We start from the raw sequence: 24,788 nt of genomic DNA on the forward strand, positions 1-24,788 counted from the left end.
TTTCAATGCGTCAATTCTGACCGCAACCCCAGTTCGCTACGCAGAACTCTGCTACTGTTATGCGTCTGTCGTTTATAAAGACGACCTTTCCCGGCCGCTCCCTCTCCTCCAGACATGCGTTGTAAATCAGTGTCTCCTTCGCAGCTTACAGGCTGTACACGGTGGTGCCAAAGCTTGTCAAGTTTGTGGACATGCTGACCAACTGGTACGTGAGGACCAACCGCAGGCGTTTCAAGGTGAGTTCACCCTCAAACACCGAGGCAGTCAAATAGCTTAAAGGTACAGTAACCACTATACCTCCGTTTCTCTGTTGACTATGCTATATTGACTACAGTAACCTCTGTTTCTCTGTTGACTATGCTATATTGACTACAGTAACCTCTGTTTCTCTGTTGACTATGCTATATTGACTACAGTAACCTCTGTTTCTCTGACTATGCTATATTGACTACAGTAACCTCTGTTTCTCTGTTGACTATGCTATATTGACTACAGTAACCTCTGTTTCTCTGTTGACTATGCTATATTGACTACAGTAACCTCTGTTTCTCTGTTGACTATGCTATATTGACTACAGTAACCACTGTTACCCTGTTGACTATGCTATATTGACCACAGTAATGTGAATGAATTGAGTTGGTCATCAATAATCATCAATAACTCTCTGGTTAAAGATCTGTTGTGTAATGTATGGAACATGTTATAGGGAGGAAGAGGAAGAGGAGGATGATGATTGTAACCGTGTATTGTAACCCCACAGGGAGAGAGTGGAACCGAGGACTGTCTGGGGGCTCTGGAGAATCTCTTCAGCGTTCTGTTCTCCATGTGCAGACTGATGGTGAGTCACATGGGTAAAGGTGCATAGTGTTTAACCCGGCGGCACTCTGCTCAATGACATCTGCTTCCATTGAAAGTAATGTATTGAGGGCGACAATTTCCTCTTCGCCAAAGCAGTTGCGCTTAGAACTAATGCACCGGAGTGTTCTAAATAACGATGCCGTGCCCCGCGACGCCGTGCCCAGTGACGCCGTACCCAGTGACGCCGTGCCCAAGTGACGCCGTGCCCCGTGACGCCGTGACGCTGTGCCCAATGACACTGTACCTCGTGACGCATTGTGTGTATATCAGGCTGTAACTAAATCTCCGGTTATACTTTTAAGTTCCTCCTCACAGAAATTGTTAAAGAAGGAAGTGTGAACTTAAGTCTGCTGCATATGATAATTTTACTTACCCTGCATTAGCTCTCAACGCAGGTGTCTTTGTATAAGGACAAGGGCTCCCTCAGTTAGAATGGTAACGAGGACAAGGTCTCCCTCAGTTAGAATGGTAACGAGGACAAGGTCTCCCTGAGTTAGAATGGTAACGAGGACAAGGTCTCCCTCAGTTAGAATGGTAACGAGGACAAGGTCTCCCTGAGTTAGAATGGTAACGAGGACAAGGTCTCCCTCAGTTAGAATGGTAACGAGGACAAGGTCTCCCTCAGTTAGAATGGTAACGAGGACAAGGTCTCCCTCAGTTAGAATGGTAACGAGGACAAGGTCTCCCTCAGTTAGAATGGTAACGAGGACAAGGTCTCCCTCAGTTAGAATGGTAACGAGGACAAGGTCTCCCTGAGTTAGAATGGTAACGAGGACAAGGTCTCCCTGAGTTAGAATGGTAACGAGGACAAGGTCTCCCTCAGTTAGAATGGTAACGAGGACAAGGTCTCCCTCAGTTAGAATGGTAACGAGGACAAGGTCTCCCTCAGTTAGAATGGTAACGAGGACAAGGTCTCCCTCAGTTAGAATGGTAACGAGGACAAGGTCTCCCTCAGTTAGAATGGTAACGAGGACAAGGTCTCCCTCAGTTAGAATGGTAACGAGGACAAGGTCTCCCTCAGTTAGAATGGTAACGAGGACAAGGTCTCCCTCAGTTAGAATGGTAACGAGGACAAGGTCTCCCTCAGTTAGAATGGTAACGAGGACAAGGTCTCCCTCAGTTAGAATGGTAACGAGGACAAGGTCTCCATCAGTTAGAATGGTAACGAGGACAAGGTCTCCCTCAGTTAGAATGGTAACGAGGACAAGGTCTCCCTCAGTTAGAATGGTAACGAGGACAAGGTCTCCCTCAGTTAGAATGGTAACGAGGACAAGGTCTCCCTGAGTTAGAATGGTAACGAGGACAAGGTCTCCCTCAGTTAGAATGGTAACGAGGACAAGGTCTCCCTCAGTTAGAATGGTAACGAGGACAAGGTCTCCCTCAGTTACTATACAAGGTCACTTTCTCTGACTATAGTACTGTATAGTATCGTTGTTCTTCTCTAACTATAGTACTGTATAGTATCGTTGTTCTTCTCTAACTATAGTACTGTATAGTATCGTTGTTCTTCTCTGACTATAGTACTGTATAGTATCGTTGTTCTTCTCTAACTATAGTACTGTATAGTATCGTTGTTCTTCTCTAACTATAGTACTGTATAGTATCGTTGTTCTTCTCTAACTATAGTACTGTATAGTATCGTTGTTCTTCTCTAACTATAGTACTGTATAGTATCGTTGTCTTTCTCTAACTGGTCTCCTCCTCCCCACTAGGCTCCCTTCACCCCGTTTATTACAGAGATGATGTACCAGAACCTGCGTCACCTGATCGACCCCGCCTCTGTAGAGGAGAAGGACTCCAGTAGCATCCACTACCTCATGCTGCCTCTAGTCAGGTAATCAATCAGTCTATCAATCACACAGTATCTCATGTTGCTTCTAGTCAGGTAATCAATCAGTATATCAATCACACAGTACCTTATGCTGCCTCTAGTCAGGTAATTAATCAGTCTATCAATCACACAGTATCTCATGCTGCCTCTAGTCAGGTAATCAATCAGTCTATCAATCACACAGTACCTTATGCTGCCTCTAGTCAGGTAATTAATCAAACACTCCACCATGCTGCTTCTAGTCAGGTAATCAATCAGTCTATCAATCACACAGTACCTTATGCTGCCTCTAGTCAGGTAATTAATCAAACACTCCACCATGCTGCTTCTAGTCAGGTAATCAATCAGTCTATCAATCACACAGTATCTCATCCTGCCTCTAGTCAGGTAATTAATCAAACACTCCACCATGCTGCTTCTAGTCAGGTAATCAATCAGTCTATCAATCACACAGTATCTCATGCTGCCTCTAGTCAGGTAATCAATCAGTCTATCAATCACACAGTACCTTATGCTGCCTCTAGTCAGGTAATTAATCAAACACTCCACCATGCTGCTTCTAGTCAGGTAATCAATCAGTCTATCAATCACACAGTATCTCATCCTGCCTCTAGTCAGGTAATCAATCAGTCTATCAATCACACAGTATCTCATCCTGCCTCTAGTCAGGTAATCAATCAGTCTATCAATCACACAGTATCTCATGCTGCCTCTAGTCAGGTAATTAATCAAACACTCCACCATGCTGCTTCTAGTCAGGTAATCAATCAGTCTATCAATCACACAGTACCTCATGCTGCCTCTAGTCAGGTAATCAATCAGTCTATCAATCACACAGTACCTTATGCTGCCTCTAGTCAGGTAATTAATCAAACACTCCACCATGCTGCTTCTAGTCAGGTAATCAATCAGTCTATCAATCACACAGTATCTCATCCTGCCTCTAGTCAGGTAATTAATCAGTCTATCAATCACACAGTATCTCATCCTGCCTCTAGTCAGGTAATTAATCAGTCTATCAATCACACAGTATCTCATCCTGCCTCTAGTCAGGTAATCAATCAGTCTATCAATCACACAGTATCTCATCCTGCCTCTAGTCAGGTAATTAATCAGTCTATCAATCACACAGTATCTCATCCTGCCTCTAGTCAGGTAATCAATCAGTCTATCAATCACACAGTATCTCATCCTGCCTCTAGTCAGGTAATTAATCAGTCTATCAATCACACAGTATCTCATCCTGCCTCTAGTCAGGTAATCAATCAGTCTATCAATCACACAGTATCTCATCCTGCCTCTAGTCAGGTAATTAATCAGTCTATCAATCACACAGTATCTCATCCTGCCTCTAGTCAGGTAATCAATCAGTCTATCAATCACACAGTATCTCATCCTGCCTCTAGTCAGGTAATTAATCAGTCTATCAATCACACAGTATCTCATCCTGCCTCTAGTCAGGTAATTAATCAGTCTATCAATCACACAGTATCTCATCCTGCCTCTAGTCAGGTAATTAATCAGTCTATCAATCACACAGTATCTCATCCTGCCTCTAGTCAGGTAATCAATCAGTCTATCAATCACACAGTATCTCATCCTGCCTCTAGTCAGGTAATTAATCAGTCTATCAATCACACAGTATCTCATCCTGCCTCTAGTCAGGTAATCAATCAGTCTATCAATCACACAGTATCTCATCCTGCCTCTAGTCAGGTAATTAATCAGTCTATCAATCACACAGTATCTCATCCTGCCTCTAGTCAGGTAATCAATCAGTCTATCAATCACACAGTATCTCATCCTGCCTCTAGTCAGGTAATTAATCAGTCTATCAATCACACAGTATCTCATCCTGCCTCTAGTCAGGTAATCAATCAGTCTATCAATCACACAGTATCTCATGCTGCCTCTAGTCAGGTAATCAATCAGTCTATCAATCACACAGTATCTCATCCTGCCTCTAGTCAGGTAATTAATCAGTCTATCAATCACACAGTATCTCATCCTGCCTCTAGTCAGGTAATTAATCAGTCTATCAATCACACAGTATCTCATCCTGCCTCTAGTCAGGTAATCAATCAGTCTATCAATCACACAGTACCTCATCCTGCCTCTAGTCAGGTAATCAATCAGTCTATCAATCACACAGTATCTCATCCTGCCTCTAGTCAGGTAATCAATCAGTCTATCAATCACACAGTATCTCATCCTGCCTCTAGTCAGGTAATTAATCAGTCTATCAATCACACAGTATCTCATCCTGCCTCTAGTCAGGTAATCAATCAGTCTATCAATCACACAGTATCTCATCCTGCCTCTAGTCAGGTAATCAATCAGTCTATCAATCACACAGTATCTCATCCTGCCTCTAGTCAGGTAATCAATCAGTCTATCAATCACACAGTATCTCATCCTGCCTCTAGTCAGGTAATCAATCAGTCTATCAATCACACAGTATCTCATCCTGCCTCTAGTCAGGTAATCAATCAGTCTATCAATCACACAGTATCTCATCCTGCCTCTAGTCAGGTAATCAATCAGTCTATCAATCACACAGTATCTCATCCTGCCTCTAGTCAGGTAATCAATCAGTCTATCAATCACACAGTATCTCATCCTGCCTCTAGTCAGGTAATCAATCAGTCTATCAATCACACAGTATCTCATCCTGCCTCTAGTCAGGTAATTAATCAAACACTCCACCATGCTGCTTCTAGTCAGGTAATCAATCAGTCTATCAATCACACAGTATCTCATCCTGCCTCTAGTCAGGTAATCAATCAGTCTATCAATCACACAGTATCTCATCCTGCCTCTAGTCAGGTAATTAATCAGTCTATCAATCACACAGTACCTCATCCTGCCTCTAGTCAGGTAATCAATCAGTCTATCAATCACACAGTACCTTATGCTGCCTCTAGTCAGGTAATCAATCAGTCTATCAATCACACAGTATCTCATCCTGCCTCTAGTCAGGTAATCAATCAGTCTATCAATCACACAGTACCTTATGCTGCCTCTAGTCAGGTAATGGTTAATCAATCATCTGCTGCTACTGCTGCCTCCAGTCAAGTAATCAATCAACCAATCAATCAATCAATCATTGAATTTGTCTCGAAGGACCGTGAACTGCACCATTCGCTAGCTCAAGTAGGGAGTAGGGTGCCATTTATAGGGAGTAGGGTGCCATTTATAGGGAGTAGGGTGCCATTTATAGGGAGTAGGGTGCCATTTATAGGGAGTAGGGCGCCATTTATAGGGAGTAGGGCGCCATTTATAGGGAGTAGGGCGCCATTTTGAAGAGTGACTTCCTCCTCAATGAATCTGAAAGTGTCTCACGTCAAATTAGTAGCAGGGGATACAGACAGCTCAAAGTCTTTCGACTAAAACGATTTATTTCCCAATTTATTAAAAAAAAAATTTTTTTTTTTTTAAGGATTCCTCTTTAAAATTATATTTATTTTGAAATTGGAATGTTTGGACTTTTCTTTGAATCTCTTTTGTCAGAAACAAGAAGTGATTTGTGTTTTAGGATGAAAATGCCTCGGTGATGGGAGTATTTGTCTTGAACCAACTTATCTGTGTTGAAACGCCTGTCAATTATACCATTCTGTTTGTATCAGTGTATTAACCCTGAGCTGCATTCGTGTCTGTACAACTCATCAGACATGATCAAACCCAGGACTTGATTTAGACATGCAGGCAGGTCACACACACACACACACACACACCTTTGTTGTTAGTGCTATGATTGAGTAGCTATACCCTTTAGTGTGTCTCTGAAGTGTGTCTCTGAAGCGTGTCTCTGAAGCATGCTGTAGTGTGTCTCTGAAGCATTGCTACTGTTATGCTTTACAGCAACAACCAAAAAACACTTGACTTAAAGCTACTTTATGCCTGGGATATGTGGTTCTCCACCTAGCTACCTTCAGATGAATGCACTGACTCCAAACCTCTCTAGATAAGAGATCAGATAAATTACTCAATTATAAAAAGTGGTCTAAGGCACTGCATCTCAGTGCTAGAGACCGTGGTTCGATTCCAGGCTGCACAATTGGCCCAGCGTCGTCCGGGTTTTGGCCGGTGTAGGCCGTCATTGTAAATAAGATTTTGTTTTTAACTAACTTGCTTAGTTAAATAAAATAATAATGGCAGATTAGTGTTCTTCTCCACAGGGCCGTTCAAGGTGTGTGTGTGTATTCTCCAGTCACTCTGAATGTCTGTCTTCACTACAGTACCCGCTCTCACACACACACACCTCTACCTCGCCCGTCTTTACCATTTCATGTACTGTCCCAGCCCACATATTACTACCCAGCATGCTCGGCTGCAGCGGGTAACCTTGTTAAGAGCTCCTTCCAGTTCCTGTCCAAGACGTGAGACATCCTGTAGGGGTGACCTCCAATCAGGAGGAGACAGGTCGTCTGTCCGTCCGCTCTAAACCCATTAAGTGATTGGTTATCTGTCCTCTCCTTCTGTCTTGTTTCTGTGCGTCTGTCTCTGTCTGTCCCTTGTCATGGTAATGGGACACATCTTGCTGCTGTGATTTGCACATTGTGGTATTTCGCCTAACAGATATGAGAGTTTATCCAGTGTTGGATTTGTTTTCAAATTCTTTGTGGGTCTGTGTGATCTGTGGTAAAGCATTTGTTAGGAAGCTCAGTTTCCATTTTGTGGGCAGTGGGTACATATCCTATACTGTAGCAAGGTTATGCTCACTGAGTCTCTACGATGAATTTGGAAAGTATTCAGACCGCTTGACTTTTTAAACATTTAGTTGCGTTACAGCCTTATTCTAAAAGTGATTACATTAATGACATCACAATACCCCGTCATGACATCACAAAACCCCGTCATGACATCACAATACCCCGTCATGACATCACAATGACAAATGACATGACAAAGTGAAAAAAATGTTTTTTAGACATTTTTGCACATTTATTACAAATTTTAAAAAACTGAAATACCTTTTTTACATAAGTATTCAGACCCTTTTGCTATGAGACTTGAAATTGAGCTCAGGTGCATCCTGTTTCCATAACTTGGAGTCCACCTGTGGTAAATTCAATTTAACAGTGACCAAGTAGGCTACTGTGGCTATTTGTTCATAATATGGGCCTGCCGGAGTGGCCTATTTTCAAGACCCTCGTTGTTGACTAGAAATGATCTATAACTGGGCTAATAACTCACTATCTTGCACAGAATATGAACAAACGTACCCAAGTGGCTACATGAAGCTCTTGCTTTTGAATTCGAATCAAGCTCATGCTGTAAACACAGTCCAGTTAAAAGTGAATGGTGCAGATATATGGCAATGGTCTATTTGCATATAGGCCTACTGCAACTCTGATTGGTAATGGAGCACCGGTCTGTGTAGAGTAAGTCGTGCATGCCAATGCAATAGAATCCTACTCTGCCTAGAATCTCTTGCCAAGTTTGTTTTGTTTCGGTATATTAGAGTAACATTAGAGAAGCTTCCATTAAAGTAACCCTTTGAGTTCTATTAGATAGATCACTCTGAATCCACGATATGACAGAGGTTGAAAAGCCATAAAATATTTACTTTTTTTTCCAACAACAGGTTATGGTAAATAATATCAAAGGCTGCACTGAAATCTAACAGTACAGCTCCTACAATCTTCTTATCAATTTCAATGATCAATTTCTTTCAACCTATCATCAGTAATTTGTGTCAGTGCAGGACATGTTGAGTGCCCTTCTCTAAAAGCATGCTGAAAGTCTGTTGTTAATTTGTTTACAGAGAAGAAAAAAAAACAGTTTGCTAAGAGCTGGCAACAAGCTGATAGGTCTGCTGTTAGAACCATTAAAGGCCGCTGTACCACTCTTGGGTAGTGGAATGGCTTTGGCTTCCCTCCAGGCCCGAGGACAAAGACTTTCCTCTCGGCTCAGATTAAAGATATGACAGATTGGAGTGGCTATAGAGTCAGCCACCATCCTCAGTAGCTTTCCATCTAAGTTGTTATTGCCAGGAGATTTGTCATTATTGATCGTTAGCGATCATTTTTCCACCTCTCCCACATTTAACTTTACAAATTTCAAACTTACAATGCTTTTCTTTCATTATTAGTTAAAAAAAAAAATAATTATGCATATGGGCGGCAGGTAGCCTAGTGGTTAGAGTGTAGAGGTGGCAGGGTAGCCTAGTGGTTAGAGTGTAGAGGTGGCAGGTAGCCTAGTGGTTAGAGTGTAGAGGTGGCAGGGTAGCCTAGTGGTTAGAGTGTAGAGGTGGCAGGTAGCCTAGTGGTTAGAGTGTAGAGGTGGCAGGTAGCCTAGTGGTTAGAGGAGGCAGGTAACCTAGTGGTTAGAGTGTAGAGGTGGCAGGTAGCCTAGTGGTTAGAGAGTAGAGGTGGCAGGTAGCCTAGTGGTTAGAGAGTAGAGGTGGCAGGTAGCCTAGTGGTTAGAGGAGGCAGGTAACCTAGTGGTTAGAGTGTAGAGGTGGCAGGTAGCCTAGTGGTTAGAGGAGGCAGGTAACCTAGTGGTTAGAGTGTAGAGGTGGCAGGGTAGCCTAGTGGTTAGAGTGTAGAGGTGGCAGGGTAGCCTAGTGGTTAGAGCGTTGGACTAGTAACCGAAAGGTTGCAAGATCGAATCCCCGAGCTGACAGGGTCGGTCGTTCTGCCCCTGAACAAGGCAGTTAACCCACTGTTAACTAGGAATTAGTTCTTAACTGACTTGCCTAGCTAACCACACTTAGTTTTTTTTCAATAGAACATTTTTTTTCAGAGACTTTCAAAACAACCACGCGAGCTCAACGCGCGTTCGTGATTGGATATCTGTCCCCTTTTCCTCTTTGTCTTGTTCCTCCGACATTAGCAGTTCCTAAGTGACCTCACACGCGTCACCATGAACATCAGGGTTGGGATCAGCTCCAACTGAACATCAGTCCGGTTATGGAGTTTTTAATAGAGAAGTTTGATGTCCAAGACAACCGATGTACACACTCAGATATACCCCCACTGTCTTCTACCTGGTCCCAGTCTGACCTGCTCGTGTGTGTGTGTGTGTGTGTGTGTGTGTGTGTGTGTGACAGGGAGTCGTTGATTGACAAGCGTATAGAAAGTGCGGTGTGTCAGATGCAGTCTGTCATTGAGCTTGGACGAGTCATCAGAGACCGCAGGACTCTGCCCGTTAAGGTAAGAGGACATCAACTGTGTGTGTGTGTGTGTGTTTTCTTCTCTTAGCTAGCATTTGTTGTTGTCATGTATAGCGCTACGTGTGTGTGATTGTTGTCGTTAATGTTGTTGTTTGTCCCTGAAGGTGGTAGTATGTATGTGTTATGTCTAGTACACTAATGGTGGTTGTTGTTGTTGTTGGGTACTAACGGTTGTTGTTGTTGGGTACTAACGGTTGTTGTTGTTGTTGGGTACTAACGGTTTTTGTTGTTGTTGGGTACTAACGGTTGTTGTTGTTGTGTACCAACGGTTGTTGTTGTTGTGTACCAACGGTTGTTGTTGTTGTGTACTAACGGTTGTTGTTGTTATTGTTGTTGTTGTGTACTAACGGTTGTTGTTGTTGTGTACTAACGGTTGTTGTTGTTGTGTTGTAGTGCCCCATGAAGTGTCTGTTGTTGTGTACTAACGGTTGTTGTTGTTGTGTACTAACGGTTATTGTTGTTGTGTACTAACGGTTGTTGTTGTTGTGTACTAACGGTTATTGTTGTTGTTGTGTACTAACGGTTGTTGTTGTTGTGTACTAACGGTTGTTGTTGTTGTGTACTAACGGTTATTGTTGTTATTGTTGTTGTTGTGTACTAACGGTTGTTGTTGTTGTGTACTAACGGTTGTTGTTGTTGTGTTGTAGTGCCCCATGAAGTGTCTGTTGTGTACTAACGGTTGTTGTTGTTGTGTACTAACGGTTGTTGTTGTTGTGTACTAACGGTTGTTGTTGTTGTGTTGTAGTGCCCCATGAAGTGTCTGTTGTTGTGTACTAACGGTTGTTGTTGTTGTGTACTAACGGTTGTTGTTGTGTACTAACGGTTATTGTTGTTGTGTACTAACGGTTATTGTTGTTGTTGTGTACTAACGGTTATTGTTGTTGTGTACTAACGGTTGTTGTTGTTGTGTACTAACGGTTGTTGTTGTTGTGTACTAACGGTTATTGTTATTATGTTGTAGTACCCCATGAAGTGTCTGTTGTTGTGTACTAACGGTTGTTGTTGTTGTGTACTAACGGTTGTTGTTGTTGTGTTGTAGTGCCCCATGAAGTGTCTGTTGTTGTGTACTAACGGTTGTTGTTGTTGTGTACTAACGGTTATTGTTATTATGTTGTAGTACCCCATGAAGTGTCTGTTGTTGTGTACTAACGGTTGTTGTTGTTGTGTACTAACGGTTGTTGTTGTTGTGTACTAACGGTTGTTGTTGTTGTGTACTAACGGTTATTGTTGTTGTTGTTGTGTACTAACAGTTGTTGTTATTGTGTAGTATCCCTTAAAGGAGGTGGTAGTGATCCACCAAGATCCAGAAGCTCTGAGAGACATCACCTCCCTGCAGAAATACATCCTGGAGGTAAGAGATATACACAAACACATATATTCACGCACTCGCTCGCCGGTCAGTTAATTGGGTACACTCACTACATGAAGAGAGACCTAAGACACCAGAACACTACATAAAGAGAGACAACACTACACTACATGAAGAGAGACCTAAGACAACACAACACTACATAAAGAGAGACAACACTACACTACATGAAGAGAGACCTAAGACAACACAACACTACATAAAGAGAGACCTGAGACAACACAACACTACATAAAGAGAGACCTAAGACAACACAACACAACACTACATAAAGAGAGACCTAAGACAACACAACACTACATAAAGAGAGACAACACAACACTACATAAAGAGAGACAACACAACACTACATAAAGAGAGACCTAAGACAACACAACACTACATAAAGAGAGACCTAAGACAACACAACACTACATAAAGAGAGACCTAAGACAACACAACACTACATAAAGAGAGACCTAAGACAACACTACATAAAGAGAGACAACACAACACTACATAAAGAGAGACAACACAACACTACATAAAGAGAGACAACACAACACTACATAAAGAGAGACAACACAACACTACATAAAGAGAGATCTAAGACAACACAACACTACATAAAGAGAGACCTAAGACAACACAACACTACATAAAGAGAGATCTAAGACAACACAACACTACATAAAGAGAGACAACACAACACTACATAAAGAGAGACCTAAGACAACACAACACTACATAAAGAGAGACCTAAGACAACACAACACTACATAAAGAGAGACCTAAGACAACACAACACTACATAAAGAGAGACCTGAGACAACACAACACTACATAAAGAGAGACCTGAGACAACACTACACTATATAAAGAGAGACCTAACACAACACTACAGAAAGAGAGACCTAAGACAACACAACACTACATAAAGAGAGACCTAAGACAACACAACACTACATAAAGAGAGACCTAAGACAACACAACACTACATAAAGAGAGACCTAAGACAACACAACACTACATAAAGAGAGACCTAAGACAAGACAACACAACACTACATAAAGAGAGACCTAAGACAACACAACACTACATAAAGAGAGACAACACAACACTACATAAAGAGAGACCTAAGACAACACAACACTACATAAAGAGAGACCTAAGACAACACAACACTACATAAAGAGAGACAACACAACACTACATAAAGAGAGACAACACAACACTACATAAAGAGAGACAACACAACACTACATAAAGAGAGACCTAAGACAACACAACACTACATAAAGAGAGACCTAAGACAACACAACACTACATAAAGAGAGACCTAAGACAACAAATCAAATCAAAATCAAATCAAATTTTATTTGTCACATACACATGGTTAGCAGATGTTAATGCGAGTGTAGCGAAATGCTTGTGCTTCTAGTTCCGACAATGCAGTAATAACCAACAAGTAATCTAACTAACAATTCCAAAACTACTGTCTTGTACACAGTGTAAGGGGATAAAGAATATGTACATAAGGATATATGAATGAGTGATGGTACAGAGCAGCATAGGCAAGATACAGTAGATGGTATCGAGTACAGTATGTACAAATGAGATGAGTATGTAAACAAAGTGGCATAGTTTAAAGTGGCTAGTGATACATGTATTACATAAGGATACAGTCGATGATATAGAGTACAGTATATACGTATGCATATGAGATGAATAATGTAGGGTAAGTAACATTATATAAGGTAGCATTGTTTAAAGTGGCTAGTGATATATTTACATCATTTCCCATCAATTCCCATTATTAAAGTGGCTGGAGTTGAGTCAGTGTCAGTGTGTTGGCAGCAGCCACTCAATGTTAGTGGTGGCTGTTTAACAGTCTGATGGCCTTGAGATAGAACACAACACTACATAAAGAGAGACAACACAACACTACATAAAGAGAGACCTAAGACAACACAACACTACATAAAGAGAGACACCACAACACTACATAAAGAGAGACCTAAGACAACACAACACTACATAAAGAGAGACCTAAGACAACACAACACTACATAAAGAGAGACACCACAACACTACATAAAGAGAGACCTAAGACAACACAACACTACATAAAGAGAGACACCACAACACTACATAAAGAGAGACCTAAGACAACACAACACTACATAAAGAGAGACACCACAACACTACATAAAGAGAGACCTAAGACAACACAACACTACATAAAGAGAGACCTAACACAACACTACATAAAGAGAGACATAAGACAACAACACAGCATGGTAGCAACACAACATGACAACACAGCATGACAACAGCATGGTAGCAACACAGCATGACAACAGCATGGTAGCAACACAGCATGACAACAGCATGGTAGCACCACAGCATGACAACAGCATGGTAGCAACACAGCATGGTAGCAACACAGCATGGTAGCAACACAGCATGCCAACAGCATGGTAGCACCACAGCATGACAACAGCATGGTAGCAACACAGCATGGCAGTAGCACAACATTACACCTACTCATTCAAGGGTTTTTCTTTATTTTTACTATAGCCCCATTGGGCTATCTTCTGTATACCAGCCCTACCTTGTCACAACACAACTGATCGACTCAAACGTGTTAAGAAGGAAAGAAATTCCACAAATTAACTTTTAAGAAGGCACACCAGTTAATGGAAATGTATTCCAGGTGACTACCTCATGAAGCTGGTTGAGAGAATGCCAAGAGTGTGAAAAACTGTCATCAAGGCAAAAGGTGGCTACTTTGAAGAATCTAAAATATATTTTGATTTGTTTAACACTTTGTGGGTACTTCCATATGTGTTATTTCATAGTTTTGATGTCTTCACTATTATTCTACAATGTAGAAAATAGTAAAATATAAAGGACTTTTGACTGGTACTATATTCTGTAGCACAACAACCCATCCTGCTAAGACGGTGAAGTGAATTAAACAGTTGATGGATGAAATGCAGAGGAATTCAGCAATGTGATAAACGACTCCTATAGGAATATTATGTTGTTACTGTAGATAATGAATTGGTATTTTATAAGTCTGAGCCCTGAATAAAGTTGTTCAGTTTATTGTCAAGTGCAATATCAAGTCTATCTAGTATTAGACACAGTGCAATATCAAGTCTATCTAGTATTAGACACATTACAATATCAAGTCTATCTAGTATTACAGACACAGTACAATATCAAGTCTATATAGTATTAGACACAGTACAATATCAAGTTTATCTAGTATTACAGACACAGTACAATATCAAGTCTATCTAGTATTAGACACAGTACAATATCAAGTCTATCTAGTATTAGACACAGTACAATATCAAGTCTATCTAGTATTAGACACAGTACAATATCAAGTCTATCTAGTATTAGACACAGTACAATATCAAGTCTATCTAGTATTAGACACAGTAGAATATCAAGTCTATCTAGTATTAGACACAGTACAATATCAAGTCTATCTAGTATTACAGACACAGTGCAATATCAAGTCTATCTAGTATTACAGACACAGTGCAATATCAAGTCTATCTAGTATTAGACACAGTACAATATCAAGTCTATCTAGTATTACAGACACGGTGCAATATCAAGTCTATCTAGTATTACAGACACAGTGCAATATCAAGTCTATCTAGTATTAGACACAGTACAATATCAAGTCTATCTAGTATTACAGACACATTACAATATCAAGTCTATCTAGTATTAGACACAGTACAATATCAAGTCTATCTAGTATTAGACACAGTACAATATCAAGTCTATCTAGTATTAGACACATTACAATATCAAGTCTATCTAGTATTACAGACACAGTACAATATCAAGTCTATCTAGTATTAGACACAGTACAATATCAAGTCTATCTAGTATTAGACACAGTACAATATCAAGTCTATCTAGTATTAGACACAGTACAATATCAAGTCTATCTAGTATTAGACACAGTACAATATCAAGTCTATCTAGTATTAGACACAGTACAATATCAAGTTTATCTAGTATTACAGACACAGTACAATATCAAGTCTTATCTAGTATTAGACACAGTACAATATCAAGTCTATCTAGTATTAGACACAGTACAATATCAAGTCTATTTAGTATTAGACACAGTACAATATCTAGTATTACCAACACAGTACAATATCAAGTCTATCTAGTATTAGACACAGTACAATATCAAGTATTACCAACACAGTACAATATCAAGTATTACAGACACTGTACAATATCTAGTATTAGACACAGTACAATATCTAGTATTACAGACACAGTTCAATATCTAGTATTACAGACGCAGTACAATATAAAGTATTACAGACACAGTACAATATCAAGTATTACAGACACAGTACAATATCAAGTATTACAGACACAGTACAATATCTAGTATTAGGCACAGTACAATATCTAGTATTACAGACAGTACAATATCTAGTCTATCTAGTATTAGGCACAGTACAATATCTAGTATTACAGACACAGTACAATATCAATTCTATCTAGTATTACAGACACAGTACAATATCTAGTATTAGGCACAGTACAATATCTAGTATTACAGACACAGTACAATATCTAGTATTACAGACACAGTACAATATCTAGTATTACAGACACAGTACAATATCTAGTATTAGACACAGTACAATATCTAGTATTAGACACAGTACAATATCTAGTATTAGACACAGTACAATATCTAGTATTAGACACAGTACAATATCTAGTATTACAGACACAGTACACTATCTAGTATTACACAGTACAATATCAAGTATTAGATCCAGCCCTGTACCCCAACCTGTTGTCCTTCAACACCCAGCCCTACCTCAACCTGTTGTCCTTCAACACCCAGTACTAACCCCAACCTGTTGTCCTTCAACACCCAGCCCTACCTCAACCTGTTGTCTTTCAACACCCAGTACTAACCCCAACCTGTTGTCCTTCAACACCCAGCCCTACCTCAACCTGTTGTCCTTCAACACCCAGTACTAACCCCAACCTGTTGTCCTTCAACACCCAGTACTAACCCCAACCTGTTGTCCTTCAACACCCAGCCCTACCTCAACCTGTTGTTCTTCAACACCCAGTACTAACCCCAGCATGTTGTACTTCAACACCCAGCCCTAACCCCAACCTGTTGTACTTCAACACCCAGCCCTAACCCCAACCTGTTATCCTTCAACACCCAGCCCTAACCCTAACCTGTTGTCCTTCAACACCCAGCCCTAACCCCAACCTGTTGTCCTTCAACACCCAGCCCTAACCCCAACCTGTTGTCCTTCAACACCCAGCCCTAACCCTACCCCAACCTGTTGTCCTTCAACACCCAGCCCCAACCTGTTGTCCTTCAACATCCAGCCCTAACCCCAACCTGTTGTCCTTCAACACCCAGCCCCAACCTCAACCTGTTGTCCTTCAACACCCAGTACTAACCCCAGCCTGTTGTCCTTCAACACCCAGCCCTAACCCTACCCCAACCTGTCGTTCTTCAACACCCAGCCCTAACCCCAACCTGTTGTCCTTCAACACCCAGCCCTAACCCCAACCTGTTGTCCTTCAACACCCAGCCCCAACCTCAACCTGTTGTCCTTCAACACCCAGTACTAACCCCAGCATGTTGTCCTACAACACCCAGCCCTAACCCCAACCTTTTGTCCTTCAACACCCAGCCCTAACCCCAACCTGTTGTCCTTCAACACCCAGCCCTAACCCCAACCTGTTGTCTTTCACCACCCAGCCCTAACCCCAACCTGTTGTCCTTCAACACCCAGCCCCAACCCCAACCTGTTGTCCTTCAACACCCAGTCCCAACCCCAGCCTGTTGTCCTTCAACACCCAGCCCTAACCCCAACCTGTTGTCCTTCAACACCCAGCCCCAACCCCAGCCTGTTGTCCTTCAACACCCAGTCCCAACCCCAGCCTGTTGTCCTTCAACACCCAGCCCTAACCCCAACCTGTTGTCCTTCAACACCCAGCCCCAACCCCAGCCTGTTGTCCTTCAACACCCAGCCCCAACCCCAGCCTGTTGTCCTTCAACACCCAGCCCTAACCCCAACCTGTTGTCCTTCAACACCCAGCCCTAACCCCAACCTGTTGTCCTTCAACACCCAGCCCCAACCCCAACCTGTTGTCCTTCAACACCCAGCCCCAACCCCAACCTGTTGTCCTTCAACACCCAGCCCCAACCCCAGCCTGTTGTCGTTCAACACCCAGCCCTAACCCCAACCTGTTGTCCTTCAACACCCACACACACACACACACACACACACACACACACACACACTCACACACTCTCACACTCTCACACACACACACACACAGAAGCATGCATTTTGTGTTTCCGCCGATCTGACGGTGTTGATTGTTGCCGGTACAGAACAGAAGTGTGTTCTAGTCCTGTCCTGGTTGTTGCTACCAGCAGTCACCACCACCTCCCTCCGTTGTGTTTCTGAACAGACCGGTGGTTGATGGCTGTGTTGTTCCGTCTGAGATGAAGGCGCTGCCACACCGTGTGCTGTGACTGCTCTCGTCTTATGAAGCACGTTTTATTAGACCTAAGATCCACAGGACACTGCGATGGTAGAGGAAACAACAGTTTGTCTTCATGTAGCCTGGCGTTCAGGACGACCAGAGAGTCTCTGGTTCAAATCCCAAGGTCCATGAACACTGCGATGGTGGAGGAAACAACAGTTGTCTTCATGTAGCTTCCGGGACGACCAGAGAGTCGCTGGTTCAAATCCCAAGGTCCAAGAACAAAAAATAATCTGGTGACGAAGCAAAATAGTGTGTTGTGCCTTTTTTTGTTATTTTTTTGGGAGCAAGGCAGTTAAACCCCCCCGCCCCCCCCCCTCTCCTCTCTTCCCCTTTCTCTTTTCTCTCAGGAGTTGAATGTCCGCCAGTTGACCTTGTCCACGGACAAAGACAAGTACGGCATCAGCCTGCGGGCTGAACCGGACCACATGGTGCTGGGAAAGAGGCTGAAAGGGGCCTTCAAATCCATTACGGCGTCCATTAAGGAACTGAAGAGCGAACAGCTGGAGACCTTCCAGAAGACTGGTAGGAACGGGGGGGGGGCAGGGGAACGGGGGGGGCAGGAGAACGGGGGGCAGGGGAACAGGGGGCGCGAGGGGGGGTGGGGGAACGGGAGGGGGGGGCAGGGGGAACGAGGGGCAGGGGAACTCGTCTGTCTGTTAAATGTACCTCTGATTGGAACACATCTCACCCCTCCTAAATCCCACAGCACTCTTGAGGTCAAAAAACTTTTTTCTGTACCTGCGTAGGAGGTTGGACGGTCGGTCCTCTGATTGCAGCCCAGTAAAATACTTTTATATATATATATATATTGACGAGAGTACTATATAGAGGTTCTCCTGTTGCATGGTGGGAGGTAACTGTTAATAACCGTGGTCCACTTGGGATAGTAATCCCTATGCTTTACACACACACGTAGCTGTGTGTGTGTGTGTGTGTGTCATCTGTATTGTCCACACAGGTTCCTTTTGTGGTGGACGGATTTATACATTTGACTGATTGATTGATTGATTGATTGATTGATTGATTGACTCTGCGTTTCCCGCCAGGCTCCATCGTGGTGGACGGTCAGGAGCTTCATGAGGAAGACCTGAGGTTGATGTACAGCTTCAACCAGACCTCTGGCTCAGCGACACAGTACGAGGCCCATTCTGACTCACAGGTACACACACACACACACACACACACACACACACACACACACACACACACACACACACACACACACACACACACACAGCTTCAACCAGACCTCTGGCTCAGCGACACAGTACGAGGCCCATTCTGACTCACAGGTACACACACACACACACACACACACACACACACACACACACACACACACACACACACACACACACACACACACACACACACACACACACACAGCTTCAACCAGACCTCTGGCTCAGCGACACAGTACGAGGCCCATTCTGACTCACAGGTACACACACACACACACACACACACACACACACACACACACACAGCTTCAACCAGACCTCTGGCTCAGTGACACAGTACGAGGCCCATTCTGACTCACAGGTGGGTACCATGCAGTGGAGGCTGGTGGGGGGGTGGGGGAGGAGACATTCGGGAGGATGTGTTCATTTGGGACGGCTGGAATAAACAGAACAATATCAAACGCTTGCAAATGTTTTTAAAAAAGCATTCAAACGTGACATGATAAAATAACGACTGAATTACATTATGTGACATAAATGTTACTGGTGTATTCCTAGTAACTCACAGTGCTAGAGTACAGTCATATTGCCGAATCATCTGAAACGATCTTCCTGTTCCTTCTGTGTCCCACTGTCTCTATGCACCGTGCTCTCATGTAGACTGGTGTTTAATGTGCTTGTATTAAAGTCATTTCATGCCTTAGTAGCAGCCAGCAGCCACCAGTCAGCGTGTCTCAACTCCCCCAGAGGCACATCTCTCTAATCGGTGTTCCCCCAACCATATAGTACAGCTGCTGTCTGTCTGTCTGCTGTAGAGGGCTCTGAGATGCTGTCTCTCTGCCGTAGAGGGCTCTGAGATGCTGTCTCTCTGCTGTAGAGGGCTCTGAGATGCTGTCTGTCTCTCTGCTGTAGAGGGCTCTGAGATGCTGTCTGTCTGCTGTAGAGGGCTTTGAGATGCTGTCTGTCTCTCTGCTGTAGAGGGCTCTGAGATGCTGTCTGTCGGTCTGCTGTAGAGGGCTGAGATGCTGTCTGTCTGCCGTAGAGGGCTCTGAGATGCTGTCTGTCTGTCTGCTGTAGAAGGCTCTGAGATGCTCTCTGTCTGCTGTAGAGGGCTCTGAGATGCTCTCTGTCTCTCTGCTGTAGAGGGCTGAGATGCTGTCTGTCTGCTGTAGAGGGCTCTGATGATGTCTCTCTGCTGTAGAGGGCTCTGAGATGCTGTCTGTCTCTCTGCTGTAGAGGGCTCTGAGATGCTGTCTGTCTCTGTTGTAGAGGGCTCTGAGATGCTGTCTGTCTCTCTGCTGTAGAGGGCTCTGAGATGCTGTCTGTCTCTCTGCTGTAGAAGGCTCTGAGATGCTGTCTGTCTGCTGTAGAGGGCTCTGAGATGCTGTCTGTCTGCTGTAGAGGGCTCTGAGATGCTGTCTGAAGTAGAGGTCTGAGATGCTGTCTGCTGTAGAGGGCTCTGAGATGCTGTCTGTCTGTCTGCTGTAGAGGGCTCTGAGATGCTGTATGTCTGTCTGCTGTAGAGGGCTCTGAGATGCTGTCTGTCTGCTGTAGAGGGCTCTGAGATGCTGTCTGCTGTAAAGGGCTCTGAGATGCTGTCTGCTGTAAAGGGCTCTGAGATGCTGTCTGTCTGCTGTAAAGGGCTCTGAGATGTTGTCTGTCTGCTGTAAAGGGCTGATGAAACCAAAATATAACTTTTTGGTAAAAACTCAACTCGTCGTGTTTGGAGGACAAAGAATGCTGAGTTGCATCCAAAGAACACCATACCTACTGTGAAGCATGGGGGTGGAAACATCATGCTTTGGGGCTGTTTTTCTGCAAAGGGACCAGGACGACTGATCCGTGTAAAGGAAAGAATGAATGGGGCCATGTATCGTGAGATTTTGAGTGAAAACCTCCTTCCATCAGCAAGGGCATTGAAGATGAAACGTGGCTGGGTCTTTCAGCATGACAATGATCCCAAACACACCGGGCAACGAAGGAGTGGCTTCGTAAGAAGCATTTCAAGGTCCTGGAGTGGCCTAGCCAGTCTCCAGATCTCAACCCCATAGAAAATCTTTGGAGGGAGTTGAAAGTCTGTGTTGCCCAGCAACAGCCCCAAAACATCACTGCTCTAGAGGAGATCTGCATGGAGGAATGGGCCAAAATACCAGCAACAGTGTGTGAAAACCTTGTGAAGACCTACAGAAAATGTTTGACCTCTGTCATTGCCAACAAAAGGTATATAACAAAGTATTGAGATAAACTTTTGTTATTGACCAAATACTTATTTTCCACCATCATTTGCAAATAAATTCAGATATCAGAGAATATATTTGGTATTTCCTATACCCACCATAATTTGCAAATAAATTAATTAAAAATCCTACAATGTGATTTTCTGGATTTTTCTTCTCATTTTGTCTGTCATAGTTAAAGTGTACCTATGATGAAAATTACAGGCCTCTCATCTTTTTAAGTGGGAGAACTTGCACAATTGGTGGCTGACTAAATACTTTTTTGCCCCAGTGTGTGTGTGTGTGTGTGTGTGTCATAGTTAAAGTGTACCTATGATGAAAATTACAGGCCTCTCATCTTTTTAAGTGGGAGAACTTGCACAATTGGTGGCTGACTAAATACTTTTTTGCCCCAGTGTGTGTGTGTGTGTGTGTGTGTTTGTGTGTATAAATATATATAATATATGTGTGTATATATAGTAATATGTGTGTGTATATATAGTAATATATATGTGTGTGTATATATAGTAATATATGTGTGTATATATAGTAATATGTGTGTGTATATATAGTAATATATGTGTGTGTGTGTGTATATATAGTAATATATGTGTGTGTATATATAGTAATATGTGTGTGTGTGTGTGTGTGTGTGTGTGTATATAGTAATATATGTGTGTGTTGGTATCATTCTTCAGGTGCTGGTGCTGTTAGACGTCACTCCAGACCAGTCCATGCTGGATGAGGGTGTGGCTCGTGAGGTCATCAACCGCATCCAGAAACTACGCAAAAAGGTCAAACACGCTGTGATACTTTTAAACGTGTTCAACATGAGTACTTCCTGCCACATGGGGACTTGGAACCTCCCAGGCTTTTCTCCCTCCCTGGCACCTCCCAGGCTTCTCTCCCTCCCTGGCACCTCCCTGGTATTCACAGGTGTCTCTGCCTCCCTGGTATTCACAGGTGTCTCTGCCTCCCTGGTATTCACAGGTGTCTCTGCCTCCCTGGTATTCACAGGTGTCTCTGCCTCCCTGGTATTCCCAGGTGTCTCTCCCTCCCCTGGTATTCCCAGGTGTCTCTCCCTCCCCTGGTATTCCCAGGTGTCTCTCCCTCCCCTGGTATTCCCAGGTGTCTCTCCCTCCCCTGGTATTCCCAGGTGTCTCACCCTCCCCTGGTATTCCCAGGTGTCTCTGCCTCCCTGGTATTCACAGGTGTCTCTGCCTCCCTGGTATTCACAGGTGTCTCTGCCTCCCTGGTATTCACAGGTGTCTCTGCCTCCCTGGTATTCACAGGTGTCTCTGCCTCCCTGGTATTCCCAGGTGTCTCTCCCTCCCCTGGTATTCCCAGGTGTCTCTCCCTCCCCTGGTATTCCCAGGTGTCTCTCCCTCCCCTGGTATTCCCAGGTGTCTCTCCCTCCCCTGGTATTCCCAGGTGTCTCACCCTCCACCGGTATTCCCAGGTGTCTCTGCCTCCCTGGTATTCCCAGGTGTCTCTGCCTCCCTGGTATTCCCAAGTGTCTCTGCCTCCCTGGTATTCCCAAGTGTCTCTGCCTCCCCTGGTATTCCCAGGTGTCTCTGCCTCCCTGGTATTCCCAGGTGTCTCTGTCTCCCCTGGTATTCCCAGGTGTCTCTGTCTCCCCTGGTATTCCCAGGTGTCTCTGCCTCCCTGGTATTCCCAGGTGTCTCTGCCTCCCTGGTATTCCCAGGTGTCTCTGCCTCCCTGGTATTCCCAGGTGTCTCTGCCTCCCTGGTATTCCCAGGTGTCTCTGCCTCCCTGGCACCTCCCTGGTATTCCCAGGTGTCTCTCCCTCCCCTGGTATTCCCAGGTGTCTCTCCCTCCCCTGGTATTCCCAGGTGTCTCACCCTCCCCTGGTATTCCCAGGTGTCTCTGCCTCCCTGGTATTCCCAGGTGTCTCTGCCTCCCTGGTATTCACAGGTGTCTCTGCCTCCCTGGTATTCCCAGGTGTCTCTCCCTCCCCTGGTATTCCCAGGTGTCTCTCCCTCCCCTGGTATTCCCAGGTGTCTCTCCCTCCCCTGGTATTCCCAGGTGTCTCTCCCTCCCCTGGTATTCCCAGGTGTCTCACCCTCCCCTGGTATTCCCAGGTGTCTCTGCCTCCCTGGTATTCACAGGTGTCTCTGCCTCCCTGGTATTCACAGGTGTCTCTGCCTCCCTGGTATTCACAGGTGTCTCTGCCTCCCTGGTATTCACAGGTGTCTCTGCCTCCCTGGTATTCCCAGGTGTCTCTCCCTCCCCTGGTATTCCCAGGTGTCTCTCCCTCCCCTGGTATTCCCAGGTGTCTCTCCCTCCCCTGGTATTCCCAGGTGTCTCTCCCTCCCCTGGTATTCCCAGGTGTCTCACCCTCCCCTGGTATTCCCAGGTGTCTCTGCCTCCCTGGTATTCCCAGGTGTCTCTGCGTCCCTGGTATTCCCAAGTGTCTCTGCCTCCCTGGTATTCCCAGGTGTCTCTGTCTCCCCTGGTATTCCCAGGTGTCTCTGCCTCCCTGGTATTCCCAGGTGTCTCTGTCTCCCCTGGTATTCCCAGGTGTCTCTGTCTCCCCTGGTATTCCCAGGTTTCTCTCCCTCCCCTGGTATTCCCAGGTGTCTCTGCCTCCCTGGTATTCCCAGGTGTCTCTGCCTCCCTGGTATTCCCAGGTGTCTCTGCCTCCCTGGTATTCCCAGGTGTCTCTGCCTCCCTGGTATTCCCAGGTGTCTCTGCCTCCCTGGTATTCCCAGGTGTCTCTGCCTCCCTGGTATTCCCAGGTGTCTCTGCCTCCCTGGTATTCCCAGGTGTCTCTGCCTCCCTGGTATTCCCAGGTGTCTCTGCCTCCCTGGCACCTCCCTGGTATTCCCAGGTGTCTCTCCCTCCCCTGGTATTCCCAGGTGTCTCACCCTCCCCTGGTATTCCCAGGTGTCTCTGCCTCCCTGGTATTCCCAGGTGTCTCTGCCTCCCTGGTATTCCCAAGTGTCTCTGCCTCCCTGGTATTCCCAAGTGTCTCTGCCTCCCCTGGTATTCCCAGGTGTCTCTGCCTCCCTGGTATTCCCAGGTGTCTCTGTCTCCCCTGGTATTCCCAGGTGTCTCTCCCTCCCCTGGTATTCCCAGGTTTCTCTCCCTCCCCTGGTATTCCCAGGTGTCTCTGCCTCCCTGGTATTCCCAGGTGTCTCTGCCTCCCTGGTATTCCCAGGTGTCTGCCTCCCTGGTATTCCCAGGTGTCTCTGCCTCCCTGGTATTCCCAGGTGTCTCTGCCTCCCTGGTATTCCCAGGTGTCTCTGCCTCCCTGGTATTCCCAGGTGTCTCTGCCTCCCTGGTATTCCCAGGTGTCTCTGCCTCCCTGGTATTCCCAGGTGTCTCCGCCTCCCTGGCACCTCCCTGGTATTCCCAGGCGTCTCTCCCTCCCCTGGTATTCCCAGGCTTCTCTCCCTCCCCTGGCACCTCCCTGGTATTCCCAGGTGTCTCTGCCTCCCTGGTATTCACAGGTGTCTCTCCCTCCCCTGGTATTTCCAGGTGTCTCTGCCTCCCTGGTATTCCCAGGTGTCTCTCCCTCCCCTGGTATTCCCAGGTGTCTCTCCCTCCCCTGGTATTCCCAGGTGTC

The 24,788-nt window shown here is 44.6% G+C and overlaps 1 protein-coding gene across 5 annotated transcripts in view; it reads left to right on the forward strand.

The window, feature by feature from the left end:
- Positions 1 to 24,788, forward strand: part of iars1 (isoleucyl-tRNA synthetase 1) — a 130,209-nt gene that overhangs the window by 88,075 nt on the left and 17,346 nt on the right. For all 5 annotated transcript variants that reach the window (XR_005042214.1, XM_036973516.1, XM_036973518.1 and 2 more), the window contains 8 exons: positions 145 to 236; positions 761 to 838; positions 2,571 to 2,692; positions 9,744 to 9,846; positions 11,134 to 11,217; positions 18,150 to 18,324; positions 18,849 to 18,961; positions 21,898 to 21,993. Coding sequence is in view for 4 of the 5 variants with exons in the window: in XM_036973516.1 (XP_036829411.1) it covers positions 145 to 236; positions 761 to 838; positions 2,571 to 2,692; positions 9,744 to 9,846; positions 11,134 to 11,217; positions 18,150 to 18,324; positions 18,849 to 18,961; positions 21,898 to 21,993 (863 nt within the window). In the remaining variant the exon portion in view is untranslated. The remainder of the gene's footprint in view (positions 1 to 144; positions 237 to 760; positions 839 to 2,570; positions 2,693 to 9,743; positions 9,847 to 11,133; positions 11,218 to 18,149; positions 18,325 to 18,848; positions 18,962 to 21,897; positions 21,994 to 24,788) is intronic.

This window comes from Oncorhynchus mykiss, unplaced genomic scaffold, assembly GCF_013265735.2.
Source record: "Oncorhynchus mykiss isolate Arlee unplaced genomic scaffold, USDA_OmykA_1.1 un_scaffold_262, whole genome shotgun sequence".
NCBI lineage: Eukaryota > Metazoa > Chordata > Actinopteri > Salmoniformes > Salmonidae > Oncorhynchus > Oncorhynchus mykiss.